Genomic DNA, 25197 nt, shown 5'->3' on the forward strand with positions numbered 1-25197 from the left:
GAGACCAAATTACAGTATCTTTTTTACGCATTGTCATTAACATCTTTATTTAAATAATTTTCAATTTCATAAATTTTCATATCCAAAAATTTATCTGTATCCGATAAATTATTGTACTGATTTTCGTATTTCTTCATTTCAATTAACAATTTACTTAAAATATCCTTTAACGAATTAAATTTCAAGCTCGCATTTAGCTGATTTTCAAAATTCTCTGTTCCTAAACATTTATTTAAATTAATATATTCTAAATTGTAGTTATTGTTTAAATTTTGTAATTTATTATTTAAATCCTGTTTTATTAATTCATTTCTTCTATAAGATATTTTATCATTTATTTGAATTTCTTCTGCTACATTTCCAAAAGATTCCTTTAAAAATTTTAAAAAATTTTTTGCATAATCATATAAAACATCTTCATATTTAACACCTTTCACATCTTTTAATTTTTCCAATACATTCAAGGCATTATATTTTTGTTCAAATTTTAAGTTTTCTGTTCGCATTAATCTTTTTAGTAAATTTATATTTTCTTCATATTTTTTTTGACATTCTATTTCTTCATCTTGTTTTTCTGATGTAATATCCGAAAATAAAAAATTCCAAATGAACTTTAATTCTTCAACTGCTGACATATTTTTTTTTTTATTAATGTAAATTTGTAGCAGTTTAAATTTGCCCAACTTCTTTCTTTTTTTTCCCCTTTTCAATCTTTTTTACTTTTCTGATGGAAAGTGTTTCATTAGAAGGTGTGAAAGAATTGCAAATGAAAAATTAAAATGTGGACTAATCATTTATTTGAAAATACTTTTTGAAATTTTGAATATTTGTAAATAATGTACACATGTATATATAATATATTATGTATATATATTTATTTATATATGACCATGAGCACGCTGCAAAAAGATAGCATTCCCCCAAAAAGGTGTTATTTTGCATGTACTGATAATAAAACAAAATATATATTTTCTTTTTTATTCAGTACATTATATGTTAACATAATTTTAAAAGATAAAAATCACATACATCTTTATATAAGGTCATTTTTACTGTAAAAAAAAAAAAAAAAAATTCTATTTTTAAAATTTTTGAATTATGCAAATTTTCTTAATTTTTACGTATAAAGATATATTTCAATTTTTTTTTTTTTTTTTTTCATGTAAAAATTTGTTTGCAATATTATCTTCTTTGCACATATATTTTTTATTATTTTGAATGCCTGAATAATAGAGGTATATATACAATTTAGAGTAAAATGCTAAAAAAAATTTATAATTTTTTTTTTCGTGTGTAAAGGAAAAAAAAACTAAAGTTTTTTTATGTGAATATATATTTATATTACTAAATTATAAGCAGGATTTCCCTATTTATTTCACCTACTGCAAGTTTGCACCTACCCCTGTGTACCTCAAACGTATAGTTATATGTGCCATAAAACAAATTAGAAAATAAAGGTACACTTTAAAATTAATGCAAAAATGATTAAACACTGATAGCTGAAAATGTATATTTAAAAAAAAGTAAATAAAAAATAAAGCAAAACTTGTAATTTATTCCTATACCGTATACCAGTCGTAACAAGACAAACATATATCAGTATAATTTGTAGATATATTTAAATAAACAAAAGATTGTCTTTTCAGTGTTATCTATTTTATATAAAATTTGAAGCATCATAATAAAGTAGACCTTCTAATATTCTTTTTAATGAACTACACTGTTGATATATATATATATATATATAAATGTTTTTTTTTTCTTTTTTGTTCCCTATGGTACTGCACCTAGTCACACAAAATAGCTTAATATAATCGTTTTAAAAAACAGCGCATTTTTTTTTTTTTTTTTTTCAAAAAAGCATTTCTATTGCGGTAAGGTGAGCAGTTATGACTTTCACGTTTCAGCAGTAATGGTTAACGTACGCCCTTTTTGTTAAAATATGTATCTTCTTTACCTGTGTTACTTTTTTTTTCGTGCATTTGATATTCAGGGCATGAATAACAATTTTGGAGGAAATGTTTTATCCCTTACCTGTGTTTATATATGTGCATTCTTATGAGCTAACAATTTCTTATTAATGATCTTCAACCTTCCATTAAAAAAAATTACTGCAATCTTTTGACAATTCATTACATGAAACTCTTTTTAAAATGGCACCCAACCTGTGCGCAGTGTCCAGGAATCATGATTGTTTAGATATGAACCATGAGAAACATATCCATAAACATGAAGCGAAAATACTACACACATAAGTATCCAAGTGTTTATGCATGTGTGTGTGTGTGTGTTCGTGCTCATTGTTTTACCTTAATGTATGCGCGATATGTAATTTCTGACAAGGTCATATATTTTTTAATGATTTTATATATATTTATGACCAAGCAATAATAATATATTTAAAATTTTACATAAGTAACCAACTCAGAAAGGACGTTTTTTTTTTTTTTTTTTTTTTTAAATATTATGAAATATCTACATAATAGATAAATTAATAAAATAAAAATAAAAAAAAGACAACCAATTTTTAAAAAATATTAATTCGTTTAACAACACAAACAAAAAACAAAAAATATGCTATAAATTTATAGGCTTTTTTTTTTTTTTTTTTTTTTTTTTGTGAATGAAAAGGAAAAGGGTGTAAATCCTTTATACAACACTTGACTAAAAAGAAAATATTATAATTATATAAAATAATGAAAATAAACAAACGTATATTCCTTCTAATTTTTTATAACAACGAAATACTTTTCTTTTTATTTGAAGTTGTATACGATTTAAATTTTCCAAATAAATAGCATTTATACCCATATTCTACATTTTTGTGAAAATGTTGAAATATTTTAAGAAAGATCATTATTCATATTTAACGAGTGGCAGGAAAAAATCATTTATGGTAGAAAAAGATGTTAAAACGAGGTACTGTCCACAAAAAAAAAAAAATTAAAATTAAAATTAAAATTAAAACTAAAAATGAAGATAAAGATAAAAATAAAAATAAAAATAAAATAAAAAAAAAAATAATAATAAAATTAAATTATAATTATGAGACTCTACAAAAGACCAAAAATACGGTTAAAAAGGGGAAACCGTGGGGGAGGAAGAGGAAAAGTTTTTTTAAATAAGGAATAAAACTAAAGGTAGAAATAAGGAATATTAATAAGTGGTACATCAATAAAACATGGAGAACTATTTTATTTAAAAAAAAGACAGAGAGTGTATAAAAGTGTGTACGAGGGTGTAAATTCGTGTAAATGCGTGTAAAAGCAAGTAAAAGGATGTAAATTCGTGTAAAAGCGAGTAAAAGGGGTGTAAGAACGCGTAAGAGTATTCAACTTCATAAGGCACAAAAAATCGCTATTAAAATTATGCTCGTTTTTACTTGTTTGCCATTTTGATATGCCGTTACACGGCTGCATTTTAGCACTTCTATAACTTATTCCTATTTTTTTTTTTTTTTTTTTTTTTTTTTTTTTGTCAAAGTAAAAAGTTTGTTACAAGGGAAGAATTGAAACACATTTTCATCTTAGACACTGCAGATAGTACAGCAGGGTTATGCATATTGAACATCTCGTTATTTCTCCTAGGAGGGTTAACACAAGAAAAAAGCAAAGGGGACATGGCAACGAATTTACAAGGAAGTTTGTTTATTATAAGTTTGATGTGTTTTTCTGTTCAAAAGGTTTTCCAAAGATCTATTATATCCGATGTTTCATTTGTTGTACTATTATCCTTGTCATGTATTTTACCTTTCTTTTTATTAGAGATAGATGAATCTTTTAATAGCATAATTTTTTTCCTTTTAAGTATAATGCTATATTTTACCAAGTATCATTTAAGAAATTTATTTTTACTAGACAGTGTTATAGTACTGGCAATAGTTGCAATAAATAGTTCGATAAATTCAAGTATAATAGACATTTATATTTTCCTACTTGTATTAAATACTTTTTTCCTAAGTATAATATTTTACAGGTACTTGTACTATTTTTCTAAGTCTATATCCCTTGCCTCAGATAATCCCAAAAATATGATGGTAATGTTTCCTTATATAAATGAGTATCAACAAATATGTTTTGTAAAGCTAGCTGATATACTATTAGATTTAAATAATTATATGAGAATAAAATGGAACATATTTTTCAATAATATACCCATAATTAACTTAAAGAATGAAAAAGAAATACAAAATTTAGAAATACCTTCTACTAGGCTGTCCAATAAATTTTATACTCTAAAGAATCAAAAAATTTTCCTTTACTATCCACCATATTATTGTCTCAAAGCATTATATCATAAAAAATTACATTTACTTTGTTTATCTACTGAAAGAAAAAAAAAACAAATTATGAAATTACATTCAAATTCAAATAGGATAAATTTTTATTTTCTAATGGAACTGCTAAAATTGCAGGGGTGTAAATCCGACTTGCATCTTCATCCTAACGCGGAAAATCGAACCAACATAAAAAATAAACCACAGGGATCGAATAGTAAAAACAACAATTACACACATATGATACATCCCTACAATCAGGATAAAATACTTTATTCTAAAGAGAAGAAAGGGAACATAAAAAATAAAAAAAGGCATACGTACAAGGAGGTGCTATATCCAGAGAACTTATGCATTAACCAGAAAAACAAACGAGAAATGGAAAAAATTACAATGATGAACATAAAAAAAAAAGGAGGACGCAAATTTAGTAAAGAAGAGGGGTACAAGCATGCCGACGTTTTGCGGTACCCTGATAACAATTCTCCTAAGGACAAAAATGAAAAAGGGAAAAAAGAAGCCAACAGTTGTAGAAGTTACAAAAAAGAAAAAAAGAGTAAAGAAGGGGGAAAAGAGGATAGTCAACACAAGGGAAAAAAGGACAAACATGTCTGCAGAAACGAAAATGGTGTAGCAAATGGTATAGCAAATGGTATAGCAAATGGTATAGCAAATGACATGGCAAATGACATAAGCCACTATTTGAAGCATGAACATTTTATACACACTAAAGTATTTTCCACAAAATTGATAGAGGACTCTATAGAAAATCTGGCAGGTCGCAATACGGATATTTCAGAAAACAAAATTCAGATGGACGATTTATTTACTACTTTAATTAAGACAGATCCCATAAAAATTAACTCTTCTCATTCATCAAAAAAGAAAGAAAAAAATGCAGAAAATGATGGAAAATCCAAACCATGTGAACAACTCTTTGAATCAAAATTTGCTATCAATTCTTTGGCACATCCAGAAAAAAAAAAAAATATCAAGCCGAAAGATGCACTAAATCGAGGGAACTTCCAAAGTCAGGGGAAGATCGCACATTCGCAAGGAATTATAAATAACTACAAAAAGGAAGAAAAGGAAGAAGAAAAAGAAAAAAAGGACCAAGGGAAGAGGAAAGGCGCACAGAAGGAAGTGGGACAAAGGGCAGAGGGGGAGAAAAAAAAAGTAAACAAATGTACCACACTTCCAGTTAGCATCAATTATGACAATTTTGAAAAGGATGAGAAAAAGTTATATGTAAAAAAAAAAAAAAAATTAGAAATCAACAAAAGCATGGTGCAGAATTATTTGAAAACAGTGAAATAGATAAAGGAGATAAAGGCATAGCGCATAAAGAGAATGATTATAATCTCTATAACTGTGGAAATACGAACAACCCCATAATTTCTAAAGAAAATGCGTATGAGCGAAATAAAACAGAAAGCTTTTCTAGTGTAAGTGGTAATAATGTGGATGGTTCAAATGAGGAATATAACAATATGCACATGTTCATGCTTAAGAAGTCAAAAAAAAATAATAATCAACAAAGTGAAGCTTATTCTAGAATAATAAAAAGTCAACATAGAACCAATTCAAAGTTTAACACTTCTGCTTCAAGGAACTCTTATTGTTATGAAAGCACATCTGATGAAAAACTAATTTTTATGAACTTTTCTTGCTTATTTTATATATGCGCACAGAAAATTAAATTCTTATTAACATATATAGAACAAATTAATGTAGTTGTACAAGGAGCTAATTTCAAACAACGAATAACACCAAAACAAAATAATCTTCTCTCTTTTTTAGATCAAAAAGTAGAAAGATACTATTTATTATGGTCAAATTCTTTTGATTTAAATTATCATGTGGAAAATTATATATTCCATATAATACTGATATTAATTCTACACCTCTCTTGCATACTCCTAAGAGTAGCTCCCATACACATGAGTCAGTTGTATTCTCTAGTACGTTCATAAATAAATAAATAATAAAAAATAGATGCACGGTCCATACTTCAGCAGACATACTCATTCGTAGTCTACATAGTCAACCATTTTGCTAGGTTGTTGTCAGAATAAAATCCACGTATATACACACATATGTACATATAAATGCATACATATAAATGTATACATATACATGTGTACATATACGTGTGTACATATACGTGTGTACATATACGTGCGCATATGTATATATACATATATTTACGCACGTATGTGCATTTTTCGTGATACCCCTTTTCCACCCGTTTTAGTTCAAAATTCCCAGCTTCCTAACAATTTTTATATCAAGATTTTTGATCATTCTAATCGTTATTGCTTTTTTAATTTCATCAATCATAAAAACTAGATCTGTTAACCCCACCAATGTGTTCAGAATTAAAATACGCTTCTTCATTTTGTCGATTTTTATGTAACAATAATAAATTATTCACTATGTTGAAGCAGTGAAGGGGGACAAGTCCTTTTGCCCACATGCACACATGCACACATGAACACATGAACACATGCATATATGCACACGTTCATATGTCCATACGTACATTAAAATTTCTATTTACTCTTATTTTCTCCTTTCTTTATAGTCTCCTCCTGTCAACCTTAGACTACTTGTGGACTATTTTTCTGGTATACGAAAATTTGTGGATGTTACCAAAGAATTCTTTACTTGCCCTTCAGAAAGCACACAGGTAAAAAGTGTTTACAGATTAGCACTATCCCTGATGTGTATACGGATAGGGGCGTTATCATTTTTCATTTCTTCCTATTACTTGTCATTACCTTCTGCGTGCTGCTGTTGAGTTATATATGCCGTCATTACTCCCTATTTGCTGCTACTTATTTTATTATCATTATTGTCATTATTATCATTACTGTCATTATTATCATAATTACAATTATTATCATTATTGTTATTATTTTTCTTTTCTTTTCCTTTTTTTTTTTTTTTACCCAAGTTGCAGCATCTTTTCCGAAGCTGGATTTACTTTCGTTGTGCCCATCTTTTACTTTCTAGTTATGCATAGACTAGAAAGTCTGTGGTACATATACACTGTATGGTTACTGCTGATAAACATCATATACTGGTATTTTATAGGAGTTTTATTGCCCGGCTTAAAGATGAACATCTCGTTGATCACTCTGATTTCGTTATGTATTTTGTTTATTATTAGGTTAGTACAGGAAAGACAGAAATATTCCGAGCTGTAGGATGGACAGATGACGCTTTTGTACTATAGTACTCATCATCCTTCTTTGTCCTTCACATGTTCACCCTTTCAGCTTTTCCCTTATTCATTCATTCAATCATTCATTCGATCATTCATTTGATCATTCATTCGATCATTCATTCGATCATTCATTCTATTATGTATTCACCGGATTCTCTTCTTATATACGCCTCTTCTCCTACTTTCACTCTTTATAGACCTTTCGAAATGATTAAGAGAGATATCTTCTGTAGGTGTGTTTTACCTTATGTACTTTTTCTGGACGATACCTTGCATTTTGTTACTAATGAGAAAGAGCTTAAGTATTTGCACTATCATTTATAAGGATAGGCACTTATACATCCAGGGTAAAAGGTATGTCACGTATGTTAACATACAGGTTGCTTGCATATACGTACAAACTAGTATATATCCGAGAAACATATTTCTTTAAACGGTTAGATTGAAAATAGAAAGTCGATTAAAACAAAAAACAAAAAAAAATAATAAAAGAAGTAGAAGTAGAAGTAGAAGTAGAACTAGAAGTAGAAGTAGAAGTAGAACTAGAAGTAGAAGTAGAAGTAGAAGTAGAACTAGAAGTAGAAACAGACGTAGTACGTATTTTTATTTAAAAATGAATAAATGAGAAAAAGAAAGAAAAAAAAATGAAACAAAAAGGAACGGAAGGACACGAAATACCCTAAAAATGTTAATATAAATATAAGAGTAATGAGAAAGATAAACATACATGTAAGCACAAATATAGCTGTATTTGTAGCAGCAAATTTACATGTATATGTGCACCCAGGTGAATATGAAAAACGAGTGTGACAACAAAACACGGAAGGATGAGCCAAATGAATTTAATTAATTTGAAAATATACCAAATTAGATTATCATAATGGAGCTAAATTTGACACTTCTAACTAGTCTACTAATGATGGATCATTTTTTAAGTTATACAAAATTGCATTTTTGTTTACACCCACAGAATTAAAAAATGAATGCACCTTATCATCTATAAAACATCTACATGAAAATATTAACTCGTACTTCTTGTCATTATGCACTTTTCTAAACTCGTTCGATATATATAAATCATCGAGTCGTATGGAAAAATATAATTTATTAAATCGTATACAATCATTATATAATGGTTGTATTTCTGCCTTATATGCATTTGTTATCTCGTAGCCTAAGTGTAATGGTATAGAAAATATGTCATCCGATCGCTTCAAAAGGGTATACCTTATTTTAACCTTTCAAAAGGGAAAAAGAATAAGAGGAACATTATATGCATACATGAATACATACACCCATACGTACAGACATGCATACATGAATACATGCACCCATACGTACAGACATGCATACGTACAGACATGCATACGTACAGACATGCATACGTACAGACATACATACGTACATGGGTACATACAAATATAATTTTTACAAATATGTCAACAAGAACGCGGTGTTGGTGGTTCATCGATTTATTCGTTCATCAACTTATCGCTTTATTGCTTTATTATTTTATTATATACATTTATTTTTTCTTTTCCATTTTATCTCCTTTTTTCATACAGATAATTTTGTGGAAAAACTACTTTCGCTGTTGTTTAAAGGGACGCTGATCTCACTTCTATGAGTTAAAGGTGCTTGATTTGATGATATTTCTTCCACTCCTAACAACAGTTAGCATATACATATGGGTATACGTATACATGTATATATTCATATATATATATATATATATATATATATATTTATATGCTACGTGTTAGCAAAATAATAGTCTTTTTTTTTTTTTTTTTATCGCTCTATTTTATAACCTCCGTTGTACAACAGACATGTATAATTCTCCCCTATGGGAAAATAGAAATATTTTACATTTTCTGCATTAAGTATGTACGATAAAATAGTATAATTGCTTATATTTATTTTGATTTTTAATTTCCCCCCTATAATTACTTTATTATTTTTATATAAAAACTTAAATATATTTTGGTTGTTTGGAATTATGTTTATTTCAGGTGTGTATGACGTGGTTAAGAACCCTAACAGTACTCCTACAAGTTGGTGCACGCAAAAACGGGCAACACGTGTACATATGTGAATGTACTTACATATGTGCATATATATATGTGTACATATATATATATATATATATATATACATACATACGCATGAGGACTTACAATATGCATATGCCTGCGCACAGTAACGACGCTCGTACAAACATACGCATACACCCCCATACACACACGCAACTACATATATAAAGAGTTACACATTTTTTTATTTCTTTCTTTTTCAACCTCCTACAAAGCAAATTATAAAAAGTATCATCAAATAAATCATATTAAAAAATACGATTTTCTTGTTTACTCTTTTCTTTTCGGCTAGCTCATTTCCAAACACTCTTTTTTTCTTATAACCCAGTTTCCCCTCCATAACTATATCAACAAATTAACAAGTTAAATAAAAAAAAATAATAATAAAATAATAATAAAATAATAATAAAATAATAATAAAATAATAATAAAATAATAATAAAATAAAAATAAAATAAAAATAAAATAAAAATAAAATAAAAATAAAATAAAAAATAAAATAAAAAATAAAAATAAAACAAATTTAAAAAAGGAAAAGGGGGAAAAAAAAAAGCAGAGTGGAAAAGAAAAAAAATATAGTGTACATTCTTACCTGCTATTTATTCATTAACAGAAAAAATGGAACACTCATTAAGCTAACATTTAATTAAATAAAAAAAAAAAATTGTTACAAACGAAATGAGCATATTAACAAAATTATATGTCCTTCCATAAACAAAGAATAAATTGTGTACCATAGAAAAAAAAAAAAAAAGATAAAATAGAAAAAGAAAATCCTTATATATCCGTTTAAACATTTTGTCATATACATATATACACCTCCAAATGAATGCAAAAAAAAAAATAAAATAATAAAATAAAATGAGAGTTGCGTTTGTAAAAAGCGTTTTATATTTAAGCTCAGTATCCATATATAAATATATATATATACGTACATATAAATACATACGTACGCAATTACATTTTTTGTGTATTGAGTGAATAATTTTGTTACATCACCCCTTGAGTTTTAAAGGCCCTTAACAGTTTACTCAAAATACAGAGTTATATGAAACCATTTATATACAACTGAGAAGTCCACAAGAGTGGTATGCTTAATATCTTTCTTTTTTTTTTTCTTTTGTTCTTATTTTAAAAAAAACTTGCTAATGACCTTTTTCCCTTTTTCCAAAAGTTCATTAATATTTTTATTTTTCATTAAATTTTTTACAGCATAAAAAGTATTGTATATGTTTTTCATATGGAAAGTTATTATTTAAAAAAAAAAAAAAAAATAAAATATAAAGAATTATTTATAACAACATTTTTAACCCATGGAGGATCAAATTTAATTTCAAAACTTATTGTTTCACCACTGGAGAGGACTGTAATCATTAAACAAGTGCGACCAGTTTTCTTTAAAGGCATTTTGCTTCAGCCTTCTTTTGCATACTCAAACATAATAAGAAGTAAGGCGGTATCATAAACGGGGTAGTTATTCCCCTGCATGTATATATATATATATATTTATATGTATATACGCGCTTATATATATACACATGTGCAAACACATATACAAATGTACATCCATATATTCATCTGCACCTTCGCAATGATATAACATTGCTCGACTCTTCCTTCCACATCCAACCCATACATATGTGAAACTACCCCTTACTTACCCCCTTAGGCATACACTCAAATCAAGGCGTAACGTCCTTTTGGTGGGGATACAATGCAAGTATTTTGAGTTTTTTATCATTCAGTTTTTTAAGATTACTATTTCATGATAGAATAAAATACAGCCTATCTCTATATACCACTTCTATAAGTAGTACTAATAATAGTAGCAATTATAATTACTTTTTTGTTAAATTTTTCTTATTATACACCTCAAGTTGCTTAGCTGCAACAATAGCATATCCTTTAGACACCATTCATAATTGCATGCAGCTGAATCATGAAATAATTAGAAATAAGAAACTGCATAACAGGAGCATTTTTCTTTTTATATATGACCAATTATTAAAAAAAAGTAAAAAAAAAAAAAAATTAGCGAAAGAAATGAGAAAGGGCTAGAAAAATGATTACATATAACACTCGTTGCATAGTGAACACATGATCAACACAGACACATAATGCACATGTGCATGCGTACAGTCAGACGCGTGTGCATATTCTTTTCATTGCTGCTATAAATTTGTGCACTTTCCGCCGGACGCGAATGCTGCGCATACTTGTCCTCATATCGAATATTTTTATTTTATTTTTCTATTTTATTATTCTATTTTATTATTATATTTTATTAATTTATTTTTACAGCACTCTTAATTTATATATGTATGTTTTTCTTTTCCCCTGTTTGTAGAAATTAAAAATTTGTACGCGGGGTACAGCCTATGCTTGTTCAGCTTCATCCCGTATTTGATCATAACGATTAAGTTAAACGAACTGTTTACAAAGCATTTTATTGATTTCAGTTATCAAGTGAAAAGTTTATCCTTAGAAAAAGAGGAACAAAAGAATGAATATAACACAAATGAGGATTATAAAAAATTATTTAATAAGACTCCAAGTTTTTTTCCCTACATCTTTTTGGGTGTACTAACAGGTTATGTGGCACAGATAGCTACATACCCACTAGAGACTATAAGGCGAACATATCAGTATCATGTTATGTATGAACAATATTTCCCAAAATTATCGAAGCATTTTAAAATTTTATATAAAGAAAAGTGCTCAAAAACGCTTATCAACAAAATTTCGAATCTGTACAAAGGATTTACAATGCATTCGTTTAAATTAATACCGGAGTATTTCATATTTAGCTGTTTTTTTTACTACGTAAAAAATAATATACCCATATAAAAAATGGAAAACGAAAGAAAAGAAACAAAAGAAGAGTAATGTAGAGAAAAAAAAAGAAACGTATTTGACTATTTTGTAGTATTTTTTTTTTTTTTTTTTAATTTTCCCGACAAAAATACTGCAGTCCTTTATTGTTCTTTGCTTCTGTTATTTTATCCTGAACAGTTCATATTTTTTTCTTAATTTTTATTATTTTATTATTTTTTTATTTGATTATATTATATATTTTTTTTTTTTTTTTTATTTCATTTTTTTTTTTCTGGCTAGCAGTTAAAAAATTTTCCCCTGTTGACTACAAAAATTTATTTGCCTGCTTCTAATAATTTGTGTAATGTAATTATGGTTTATTCATTTTATTTTCCACCTTTTACTTGTTTTTATTTCTTTTAAGATTTTCTTTTTTTCTTTATATTGGCTTAATTCTTTTTTTCCTTATGTTGATATATTACATATAACACGCGTTAATTTATGCACGCGTGAAACTTTTTTAAGTGAGGCCCTCAACCTTTAACGAATTCTTATTAAAAACTGGTACATATATGTATGTATATGTAAATATATGTATGTATACATATATTTTTTTTATTTTATGAATGCTATCAAAATTCGAAATTTTGAAAAATGGATAAAAATAACTTAACTGTGAAGATATGTCACCTAACCTTCCAGGAATTATGAAGGAAAGAACATATATGCACAAAAATACTTATATGTCGGTTATAAACGTACATACGTAAGCACATATATATATATATATATATATATATATATATATATATATATTTATGTATGTATGTATGTATGTATATATTTGCTCACAATATATGACGCAAAAGAGTCGTTCCTGAGGCATTTTTTAAAGCAGTTAATCATGCTGTTATAATAAATGAAAAACTGTATTTGAAATACAACTGTTAGGTACATTTGTGTGCCCTCCTTCCTTGCATTCCCAATTTTAGGAGCACATACCATTGCATACATATGAATTTGAAGATATATACGTGTACACATATATATTTCTTTTTCTGTTTACATACTTATATTACTTGTAGATATTTGTGTGTACATTTACAAAGACATGCATACATACTTACATACTTCCGTACATACTTCCATACATACTTACATACTTCCATACACACTTACGTGCACACACACTTCCATACACACACTTTCATACACACACACTTCCATACACACATAGTGCTCCATACATGCACGAGCGTGGACGCTTCCGGTCAGCGTAACAACGTGAATGAAGATGCAGAAAACACTTATTGCAAAGGTAAAAAATTTTTATTTTTTAAGAGTAGAAAAAAAATGTGGAGGCACATCTCTGTTAACAAAAATTGGCCAATCTTTTAATCAAGAGAATTTGAAAAATATGAAAATAAAATTAGATAACTACCAAAAGAATACATCAAGTTTAAGAGTAGGGTCAGATAATAATAGTAATAATAGTAGCATATTTAAAAATTTTATAGATTTATTTAAAAAAAGTAATATAAAGGATAAGCTAAAAATTGGGGATAAGAGTGAAAAGAAAGAAAAGGATTTCTTTGAATATTATATAAAATGTTTAATGAAATATGAAGGTATTTTTACTTATCGTAAATTTCAATTTTTTTTAAAAGACTTGTGTGATTACTTTAAACTTTTTAGTATAAGTTACAAGTATAAAAAAAAAATGAACCCTCAATTGGAAAAATTAAAAAAACAATATGAAATTTTAAATTCGTTTTTACCCTACGAATTAGATTCAGATGATTATAAAATATTTCATGAAGAGAGTAAAAAATATTTAGCTCAAGCATGTAATGTAGATGTTAATTTTATTGATGAGTTACTACTTTTCCATGATTCATTAAAAACTGATAGAACATGGTTTTACAGAAGAATTATATTAAAAAGAAAATTACCAGAAAGTTTTGAAGAACGAGAAATAGATGCACCATACGATAGACCTATAACCAAGACATTCAATTATAACATAAAAGAATCATCATTAGAATATGAACAATATATTAAAAAACATGGAATTAAATTAAAATATAAAAAATGGTTTTCAAAAAAACATCCATGGTTCCGTAAAAATACGTCAGGAAGGAGCAGATGGGCAACGAGACCTTATATCAAACATTTTCCCTATCTTTATTATTCTCGCATTCCTAAGCATCTCTACCTTTCTAGGAATAAACCTAGAATTAAAAATTACTGATCCGTAAAAAAAAAAAAAAAAAGAAAAGTTATCAAAACGGGTTAACATATATGCACGTGCACATATATTATACATATACGTATACATGCATACATACGCATACATACATACATACGCATGCATACATACATACGCATACATACATACATACATACACATACGTACATACGCATACATACATCACAGTGTACCATTTTTTACACAATTTTGATCAACTTCTTTATAATAAATTTTTTGGTCATCTCATTCATCATGCACAAGGAAATCGTGTCCTCACGAACATTTTGTAAACCTAAGTTTTTTAAAATAGTCAGACACGTGTGTGGTATAATGGCATACATAAACACAGAAATGAATTTTATACACTCCAATGTTTCATATATTATAGCATTAAATTTGTCCGAATTATGAGTACAATTCCAAGGTTCCTTATGCACAAAGTATTTATTAACACTTTTTATTAGTATCATCAAATTTTCTAAAAAGAGAGGGTATTCCATACTATTTATCCATTTAACTAATTTTTTTTTCATATTTCTACATTCATTTAAAATAGAAGAATTATAATAATCCTCTTTTTTTATTTCTTTAATTATTTCATATTTATTTTCAAGACATAATGATACAACTCGGTATAATAAGTTACCTACATTATTACGAAGAAAAAGCTCAAATGTTAACACATTTTTTTCTTTAAAATTTTTGTCTTCATATATATTTCCACTACCTATAAAATATAGTCTTAATATATCAGTATTATACCTTTTTAAAAGTGTAAATGGGCTTATAACATTATTTAAACTTTTTGACATTTTTATATTCTCATTTTTTATTAATCCATGACATACTATTTTGTCAGGCAGTTTTAAATTCAAGCTTTTCAATAAACAAAGGTAAAATACTCCATGAAATTTTAGTATGTCCCTTCCTATTATCTGTACATGGGGATTCCACGCACGCGCAAACAGTTTAGACACCGCCATGTTACCGATGTCACTGCATCTGTCACTGCCTCTGTCACTGCCTCTGTCACTGCATCTGTCACTGCCTCTGTCACTGCCTCTGTCACTGCATCTGTCACTGCCTCTGTCACTGCATCTGTCACTGCCTCTGTCACTGCATCTGTTACTGTCATTATTGCTATCGCCGCTTCCACAGACAGCTCCATTCATGCTGACCATTTCCAGAATGTCCTCATAGGAACATAAAAAATCGTACTCCCGCACACGCTTCTCATCCTTGTTTGAAGAGGACCCAGGTAATACTGGATCGACAATAGTGTCAAACGTATTTGCGATTCCACGACGTTGCATATTGTTACTATACCTTTTAACTATATATAATATAGCTGACACATAAGATAGTAAAGCATCAAACCATACATATATAGATCCTTTTTCTTCCCCTGGGATCTTTATTCCCCATTCTGTGTTGTATCTACTTATACAGATATTCTTCAAATCATTTTTTAAAGAATACATAATTTCTTTTTGTAAATAACACGGGAAAATATACTCTTTATTTTTTTCATAAAAATCTATTAAGAAATCTTTAAATTTGAGTATATTAAAAAAATAACTGTTTTGTTCTTCAATGTATATAATGTTATGTTTTTTGTTGTTTCCGTTTTTTTCGTATTTTTGGCTTTCTTTATTTTTTTCATTTTTTCTGTTTTTCTGATTTTTTTCGATTATTTTTTTTTCTTCCTTATATTCAAACTCGTTCAGATATCTCTCTTCATTTACATCATAATACCCTTTATATACGTCTTTATATATATAATTGTTATTTAGTAAATATGACCAAACATTTTGTACAAATGACTTATGAAAAGTATTACTTGTTCTTTGAAATAAGTTAACTTTTACATTTAGTTCTTCATTCATCCTTTTATAATAACTACAAATATTATCAATGTGTATATTACTACTAATATTCATCTTCTTTGATTTTAATTCTATTTTTAATCCATGTTCATCCATTCCAGAAAAAAAGATTACTTTTCTTTTATTCTTATTATATCCTACTTCCATAAATCTCTTTATTATATCACTTAAAACATTGCAATATGCATGTCCGATGTGCGGCTCATCATTTCCATAATAAACTGGAGTACTAATAAAAAAAATTTTTTCATCTTCCCCATCCCTTTCTGCTATATACTGCACTACATTTTCAACATGGTTATAACTTTCCTCATTAATAGAATTGTTCCTTCCACTTTTAAGAAGCGAGCTTTTTATCGAATTGTTTTGCTGGCCTTTCAAGGTATGGTTTCCTGAACAGTTAGCTACACCATCCTCTGTACAATCCGCTACTTCATCCGCTACTCCACCCGCTACTTGATATGACTTGTTTAGGGGCCTCGCCGCTTTACCCCTTTTCACTTTTGTATGCACATTTGGAATTTGTGTTCTATTTATTACATAAAAGTATAAATTACTATTTTTCAGATTATTTAAAGAAGAGCGACCTAACTTTGAGCCTAACTTTGCAGCTAATTTTGCTCTCCCCCTTTCGAGCGAAAAACTTGTCTGTCTCTTAATGCTCGGGAGCAAGAACGGTATACGACGTTTAAACGTTCTAAGTGATATAAGCGAATAACAACACAGAGTTACTGCTTTGGATGGTTTTACTCTTAGAATAAATTTGATAGAAAAAAAAACAAAGAAAACAAATAAATATCTCATAATTTTCAGCAAGACTGTTTGTAGCTTTTATTTTTTTTTTATTTTTCATCTTTTCATTTATTTATCTATTTATTTACATATTTATCTATTTATTTACATACTTATCTATTTATTTACATACTTATCTATTTATTTACATACTTATCTATTTATTTATATACTTATCTATTTATTTATATACTTATCTATTTATTTATATATTTATTTAAATTTTTTTTTTTTTTTTTCTTCCTTTATCTTTTATAGACTCATGTGAAAATTTATTACCACTTCCACTGCCAGTGGCACCAAAAAGGTATCTCTCTGAGAGAATATATATTCGTCTAACTCATTTTATAAAAATATTTATTAATTATGTGTATATATACAAGCACAAATGTACATAACAATGTATATTTTACTATATCGTCATACATGTATAAACGAAAAGAATATTTTTCTTTGTCATACCCCCTTGTTTTTTGTTTTTTTTTTTTTAATGCTAAAAGGAGTTGGCTATTATTAGGGGGGATCTTTTTTTTTTTTTTGGAAAATTATGAGAAAAAAAAAAATAAAAAAAAAAAAAAAAAAAAAAAAAAAAAAAAATTAACATAAGGACAGTTAGTTTATTTTAATTATGCCAATCTATTTTTTGCGCATTTCTTATGTATATATGCATCTATAAATGTATGCATAAATGTACGTTTATGTATGTATAAGTTATGTCGCACTTACCTGTGATCCAAATTTTGTTAACATGTTGAAATCTCGTTGTTCATTCTAATAACGTCGGATATGCTTATTTTACAAATAATCCATTTTTTTTTTTTTTTTTTTAAAACTACCTTTTCCTTATTTTTTTATTTTTTTTTTTTTCCACTCTAATTAAATGAATCATATGCATATATATAGAAGGTAAGTGTTTTATGCTTTTCTTGTTCGAACAGAAAAATAGTACATTAACGTGTACATATGTATATATAAATATATATACATATAAAAGCGTATACGTATAAAAATGAGTACATATATTTGCAATAATTAACCTACTATTTTACAAAAAAATAAAGAAAAATGAGCAATCCAAATCGAAGAAGGAAGAAAAGGAGGATCACGTCACTCAATGAGCTGTATGAACTAGAATACGTAAAAAGAGAAAAAAAAAAAAAGTTGAAAAAATTAAATATTTATAAAAAAAATAAAGTTGACTCGGTAAATGAAGTATATGAAGTGAAGGAAGAAAAGGACGCAAAAAAGCAGGATAAAAAGGAAAAAAAAGTTAACATCATACTGCTAAGAGAGTACAAAAAATTAAAGGAATTAGAAGAAGAACCTAAGCAGATATATGGTGGACCATCAGATCAAGAAGAAAAAAAGGCAAAACATAAAAAGGAGTCCCCACATGTTACATTTTTACAAATTTTAAAAAAGAAAAATAAAGGAAATGAAAACTGGGATGTACATAATAATCTAAATAGCGAAATAACCAGTCAAGTAAAATACGCGTCTTCATTTTTGCAAGACGATGTAACGATAAATATCCAAAGAAAGGATGAGGAGGTAGATCCCGAAAAGGGAAATATCCCAAGAATGCTAGGGAGTAAACATAAGGAAAATAAAAGGATAAACGTGTTAAAAAATGTGGATGAAATGTATATGTCCATGTTAATAAAAAATGTAAGAAATCAAAGCAACTATTTTGCAAGCAGCGGGGAAAAAAGGAATGGCAGTAATAGTCGTAGTAACCGTATTAGTCGTAGTAGCCGTAGTAGCCGTAGTAGTCGTAGTAGCCGTAGCAATAGCAGTAGCAGTAACCGCGATAATGGCAAAATCAACGGCAAGGGAAAGGGCAGAACTAGGAATGGTATTAGGGGCAGCGAAAGGGGGGGATGTAATGCCCTTGATCATAATGAGAGTAGGATGGACAAAGGTGGCACAGTTCCACCGAGTTATTATGCCAGTTTCAAGGCCGATAATATATATAACAATTATAGTAACAGGTCTTACAAAATATGGGAAGATAAAATGGATTATTATTTTACCTTTTGCCAAAATGTGAATGAAAAATTTATGGAACAATTTTGTAGAAAGAAATTAAATAAAATAAAACAAAAAAAAGAAAAAATGAAAGATAAGAATAAAACTATTGAAGATATATATGTTAGCTCTAATTTGTTCTTTGAAACGAATATTTTTAGGAAGAGGGGAAATCGGGAAGATACAAACGATGCTGTAGTAGAAAGTAGAAATGACGATGTAGACAAAAATATAAGTGAAGACGAAAAGGGTAAAGATGATCAAATGGAAGAGACAAAATTCCAGTTTTTTCATAACATTGAAATTAAGCCCTATTTTTTTTGCAGCTATTTGGAAAAAAATTATATAACATATTACTTGATCAACATCTTGGACACAAAACCAAAATGTATTTTAGATCAACATAATTTCTATAATATATATGAACCAATACTATGCAACTTGAGAAATTATCTTTGCTCGTTCAAACACCCCATTTCCTATTTTAGAAGTGATATATACATATACCTAGAAAGGTACTACAATATGAGGATTACAAAATATGTTAGCTGCGGAAAAAGAGAAGAACAGGAAGACCAAACTGAATGTCGCGTGGTGAATGCCAATATGGACAAGGAAGAAGAACAATGCGAAACATTACAAGGGGGGAAAAGTGAAAAAAAAAATAAACATATAAATGAAGTGGGAAATGGAGAGCGAAACGGAAGATCAAACGGCAGAACAAACAACGGTAAAAGCGGCAAGATGCATGGAAAAAAAAAGAAGACATTTCTTGATGTAAGCGCCATTATTGAGCAAAGCGATGAATTAAGGGGATACTTTCACTATATCAATTCGTATGTGGACGTTTTGTTCACAAACCAGAATGTTCTGAACAGCCATTTTGTAAGGCTACTAAACAGCATTCATCATTTAAACCACTTAAAGAAAAAAAGAAAAAGAAAAAAGTATATCAGAAAAAAAATAGAAAAATTAGAAAAAACTCAACAGGTGGAAAACAAGAATAATGTACAATTAGATGAAGATTTTTGTGATGAAAGTTTTGCTAAACCGAAAATTTTGATCTTATGTGCTTTTAGATATATTGCTAAAGAATATGTAGATTTAATATGCAAATTATTAAAACCTAGTGAAATAAAAAATAAAAATAAATTACTAACTGAGTATGATATAACCATAGAGGAGAAAAAAAAAATGAAAAAAGAATATTTAAAAAAAAAAAGAACATTTGATTATATTAACTTATATAGAGGTAATAATGATGACTGCTTCAGATTAGGAATAAAGTTGTTAGATGATGAAAAAAGAATACAGATATATAGTCCATTTTATGATAGTGATATTTTAATATGTTCTCCTCTGGGCTTAGATACTATTATTAAAGAAAGTCAGGAAGAGGGAGAAGAGAAGAATCGTTTACTGAGTGGTACCGATTCCTCAGATAATTATGAACTAATAGATGACACAAACAGTTCATCATCAAAAAGAAAAAAAAATAAAAATAACAATGAGTACAAGCGAAAAATAAAACTTAATAGGAAAAAAAAAAAATTGTACGAATATGACTTTCTATCATCTATTGAAATTTTAATTATAGACCAAGTAGACATAATTCTAATGCAGAATTTGTTAACATTAAAAAATGTTCTTGATTTTATAAATAAACCATTACTAAGATGGGGAAATGCAAATATAAATAGAATACCCAAATATATAGTAAATGGGTATATAAAAAATTATAGACAAACAATTATTTCTTCTAGTATTTTAGACACGAATTTTATTTCGTTAATCCAGTTAGCAAATAATTACAGGAGTTACATAAAATTATTTATAAAAAATGGTGTTCATAGTAGTATGCATAATGGTGGGAATAATGATGCTCATAGTGACGCTTATAATGATGCTACTGTTTTATTAAATATAAGAAATTATTTTAGCACGAATCAATATTTCAAAAAAATAGAGTGTGATAATGTGTTAAAAATAGAAGAAAACATCATAAATTTCTTTTCAACAAATGTCGTTGACATTTTAACAAATATAAAACATCTTATCCTATTTCTACCAACCTATATTGAATATATAAGACTAAATGAAATACTAAGAAAAACAGATATCTCTTTTAAAGGGGTTAATGAATATACAAATAAAAAAAAATTATTAAAAATTAAGAAATTATTCAAGTTTGGAAGAATTAATATTTTGTTAGTTACTGGTCGTTTAATTTTTTACGAAAGATGTACTTTTGCAGGGGCCAACCACATCATCTTTTTTTCCCCTCCAAAATTTATTTTTATGTACTTTGAGTTAATTAAAAATTTAAACAGGAACGTTAATACGTCCTCTATATGTTATTACACAAAATATCATACATACGAGTTGGAAAGAATTGTAGGACAAAAAAGAGCCAAGCATTTAGTGAGCGAGAACAATGGAAAGATAACGCTCTTCAAGTGAAGAAGCTCAAGTAAAGGGTATTTTTGCTTTGTTAGAAAAACTGTAAAAAATAGCAAAATTAATTGTGAGTTGTTGCGTCTATAAGCATCCGTCTACAACGTATGCATACGGCAGTACAGGAGTACGTACTTAAATATATACATGCATATATGTGTATGTGTGCATGGATATACATATACAAAAATATATTTAAATTTAAGTAGCACAAAATATAGAGCAATATAATCCATCCGAACGAGCGATACCCTTTTAACTCGTACGTGAATCCTTGATGTGAATATTTATCGCATTTCATACAGATTATGTTTCTTTCCCCTCTTCTCCTCTCTCTGTAGACCATATCAGAAAGACGTCAACCACACCACATTACATTACATCAATTATATATCATTAATAATTTTCTTATAAATGTCTATATTTAGTCTTTTTCTGCATGGAAAAAATGCAAAATTGATAAAATTTGTAATTGTTTTAATGAGTAGCAATAAGTACTACTTTTGCTTCCTCATTTTCGTACTTCTTTTTATTTCTTAGCATTTTTTCCCCTTTTTTCAAATTTTTTTTTTTTTTTTTTTTGTATTTCCTCCTTCATTTATTATTTTTTATTATGTTTTTAATTACACCAAAATGTTTAGCTTTACGAACTCTCCATAAAAATCAATTTCCATTTCTTCAAGCCTAGATATCACCTTGTAAATTTTGAGTTGAAAATATGAACGTGTGTAATAGCTAGTTTAAAAAAAATAGAAAACCATGTACATATGTGTGTACATATATACATATATACATATACATATATACATATACACATATATACATATACACATATATATATATACATATATACATATATTTTTTTTTTTTTTTCTTTTGCTAACACTCTTAGCTTTAGCTAGCTGTAGTTCATAATCCGATAAATTCATTTTTTCGCATGAACGTTTATTCATATTGGTAATTTTTTGGTATTTTTGTTCATAAAAAAAAAAAAATAATAAATAAAATAAAATAATAAAATAATAACGTAATAAAATAACATAAATTTTTATGGTACACAAAAATGAACTAATATTACGAATAACTTAAAATACAGTGGTTATATTACGTTTACAAATAAGTTAAATATATGTACAACAAAAGTAATACACTTCAATGAAACTAAAACATGGGAGAAAGGGAAAAAAAAGAAAAAAAAAAAAAAAGGTACAGTCAATCTCAAAATAAAAATCAAACAATTAAATGTAACGCGTACACACACATGTATATGCATATGTATATTTATGTGTGTGTGTGTACATACGCACGTACATTGAATAAAAAAATAAAAATAAAGTAAAAATAAAATAAAAAAATATAGTAAAAATAAAATAAAAAAATATAGTAAAAATAAAATAAAAAAATATAGTAAAATAATAAATGACCTTTTCACGCAGGCTATTATTAAGAAAACGTACTGCACTAGTAAACGGTTGAACAGACAGATGAGCTACAAAACGTGGGATGATATCTTCTTTTATAGTTCAAAGAACAGTTAATATTTTTATTCGATTATATCAAAAGTCAAAAAATGTAGATAACTCAAGGTTATCTATATTCTCTTTGTCATTATTTTGTGAATTAAAGGCTCTAATAAAATTAATATTTTTAAGTAAAATATTGTGGAAATTTTTCAAACTATCTAAATTTAATTCTTTTATTAATATATTTAATTTATTGTTTCTTCTACAATTATTAAAATATTCAGAAAATAAATTTTTCGTAACACAATCATCATCGATTAAATTTCTTTTCTGACTTATGATAAATTTTTCATTGTCTTCCTTTATCGGAACTTTGTTCAGGTAAAAACTATCTAAAAAATTATTTAATTCATTTATCAAGTCATTTTTTGAGTATATTTTATGTTTATCTATGAAAGAATCCATAATGGGTATTTTGTTCATGTAAGAATTCACCTGTTCATTTCCTATTAATATATTTATTTCTGCTTCTCTGTTTTCATTTACTTCCTCATCCATATTTCTTAGAATTTTTTTCCTGGTACAAGGTGATGAGTAATTATACAGTTGAGATATCAAAAAAGTATCATCAAATTTTATTTTTTTTTTTTTCTTCATTTTGTCAACGCTATTATATAAATGAATTGAACAATAATTTTCTAAAATATACTGCATAAAAAAATTATTATCTCCTTCTATACTTTTTAAAACTGTTAAACATAAATCAATGCATTTCTCAATATTTTTTTTCGATTTTTCCAAATTTTTTAAATTTAATATTTCTGTCCCCCTTTTTCCATATCCTCTCGCCACTTTATACTCTTTGATTTTATCAAAAGAATAATATAAGTTAAAAACCAAAATCTTGAGAAGAGTGTCAGCTAGGCAGACCAAACCCTTTTCGAATCTATTTGTCGGGGGAAATTATGAACGCGTATTTATTTCTGATCATCCGAAATGCACCACGTACACATTATATATACATTTTATACACACATATACATATTTTGCACACACATACATATATATATATATATATATATATATATATATATATTATATATATATATATATGCATATACATTATGGCAGAAAAAGGAGAGAAATACACTTCTCAAAAGGCATCATACCACCTTATTCCATATATGCATATTCTTACAAAAATGTATGGGACAAAATTTTAACGTTACTCGTAAAAACTTAAAATGTTCCTACACTCGAATAGTTTCCTAAGTTTTGTATTTCCATATAACTAAATTTTACTATATGCATAACATATTCTTTTCTTTTTTATTATCAAATTTTGCTAAATGTTCATAATAAAAGCTAACATTTTTTCTTACCGTTTTGGTAAAATGGCAAAAGTATCCATTCTTCTTTTCACTACTTCTTTCGTTTTTTATCTCATTCTATCTAATTTTATCTTATCCTGTCTTAACTCCTCTTTATGTCACTTTTTTATTTTGTTTATTATTCACTCTCTTTCAACAACGAACGGGTAAATAACAATTAGTAAAGACCATATTTCTAAAACGAGAAAAAAAGTATGATTTATTACAATAATATAATGTAAGCGCTGCTTAAAATTTTAAAACCCTTATCGATTCGTTTAGGGGGAACGGAATAAGCAAGCACGTTTTTCCATAATGGTAATTAACATCAATTATATATATATATATATATATATATATATATATATATATATATATATATATATATGCATTCACATAAGTATATAATATGCTCCATTTTGCGTTCCTTGGGCATAATATATTTTTTAAGAGAAATGATGCAGACTCATAAATATGCACATGCAGTAAGTACGTATACGCATACATATATACGCACATATATGAGGACGATTTTTCTCCC

The 25197-nt window shown here is 27.3% G+C and overlaps 7 protein-coding genes and 1 pseudogene across 8 annotated transcripts; 4 read left to right on the forward strand and 4 right to left on the reverse strand.

Moving 5' to 3' along the window:
* Positions 1 to 23: 23 nt before the first annotated feature.
* Positions 24 to 635, reverse strand: MKS88_002249 (uncharacterized protein; the record flags this gene model as incomplete). Its single annotated transcript, XM_067215245.1, has 1 exon — positions 24 to 635. One exon carries the CDS (start codon positions 633 to 635, stop codon positions 24 to 26), a length of 612 nt encoding a protein of 203 aa, XP_067073689.1.
* Positions 636 to 2830: 2195 nt separating this feature from the next.
* MKS88_002250 lies at positions 2831 to 8130 on the forward strand (annotated as a pseudogene). The gene is made up of 8 exons: positions 2831 to 2919; positions 3484 to 5517; positions 5586 to 6237; positions 6531 to 6644; positions 6861 to 6965; positions 7449 to 7513; positions 7703 to 7807; positions 7947 to 8127. Coding segments are annotated over exons 1-8 (3345 nt in total).
* Positions 8131 to 8410: 280 nt separating this feature from the next.
* MKS88_002251 (uncharacterized protein) lies at positions 8411 to 9938 on the reverse strand (the record flags this gene model as incomplete). Its single annotated transcript, XM_067215246.1, has 4 exons — positions 8411 to 8743; positions 9069 to 9169; positions 9317 to 9553; positions 9803 to 9938. The coding sequence occupies 4 exons, from the start codon at positions 9936 to 9938 to the stop codon at positions 8411 to 8413; spliced, it is 807 nt and encodes a 268-aa protein (XP_067073690.1).
* Positions 9939 to 10459: 521 nt separating this feature from the next.
* Positions 10460 to 12445, forward strand: MKS88_002252 (uncharacterized protein; the record flags this gene model as incomplete). The annotated part of the gene is made up of 5 exons (XM_067215247.1): positions 10460 to 10501; positions 10625 to 10686; positions 10811 to 11046; positions 11268 to 11612; positions 11946 to 12445. 5 exons carry the CDS (start codon positions 10460 to 10462, stop codon positions 12443 to 12445), a joined length of 1185 nt encoding a protein of 394 aa, XP_067073691.1.
* Positions 12446 to 13700: 1255 nt separating this feature from the next.
* On the forward strand, positions 13701 to 14663 carry MKS88_002253 (uncharacterized protein; the record flags this gene model as incomplete). The annotated part of the gene is made up of 1 exon (XM_067215248.1): positions 13701 to 14663. One exon carries the CDS (start codon positions 13701 to 13703, stop codon positions 14661 to 14663), a length of 963 nt encoding a protein of 320 aa, XP_067073692.1.
* A 197-nt stretch (positions 14664 to 14860) lies between these two features.
* Positions 14861 to 18091, reverse strand: MKS88_002254 (methionine--tRNA ligase; the record flags this gene model as incomplete). The annotated part of the gene is made up of 3 exons (XM_067215249.1): positions 14861 to 17203; positions 17621 to 17676; positions 18064 to 18091. The coding sequence occupies 3 exons, from the start codon at positions 18089 to 18091 to the stop codon at positions 14861 to 14863; spliced, it is 2427 nt and encodes an 808-aa protein (XP_067073693.1).
* Positions 18092 to 18406: 315 nt separating this feature from the next.
* Positions 18407 to 21829, forward strand: MKS88_002255 (U3 small nucleolar RNA-associated protein 25; the record flags this gene model as incomplete). The annotated part of the gene is made up of 1 exon (XM_067215250.1): positions 18407 to 21829. One exon carries the CDS (start codon positions 18407 to 18409, stop codon positions 21827 to 21829), a length of 3423 nt encoding a protein of 1140 aa, XP_067073694.1.
* Positions 21830 to 23379: 1550 nt separating this feature from the next.
* MKS88_002256 (uncharacterized protein) lies at positions 23380 to 24697 on the reverse strand (the record flags this gene model as incomplete). Its single annotated transcript, XM_067215251.1, has 2 exons — positions 23380 to 24232; positions 24669 to 24697. The coding sequence occupies 2 exons, from the start codon at positions 24695 to 24697 to the stop codon at positions 23380 to 23382; spliced, it is 882 nt and encodes a 293-aa protein (XP_067073695.1).
* Positions 24698 to 25197: the final 500 nt, after the last annotated feature.

Source organism: Plasmodium brasilianum, chromosome 8 (genome assembly GCF_023973825.1).
Source record: "Plasmodium brasilianum strain Bolivian I chromosome 8, whole genome shotgun sequence".
NCBI lineage: Eukaryota > Apicomplexa > Aconoidasida > Haemosporida > Plasmodiidae > Plasmodium > Plasmodium brasilianum.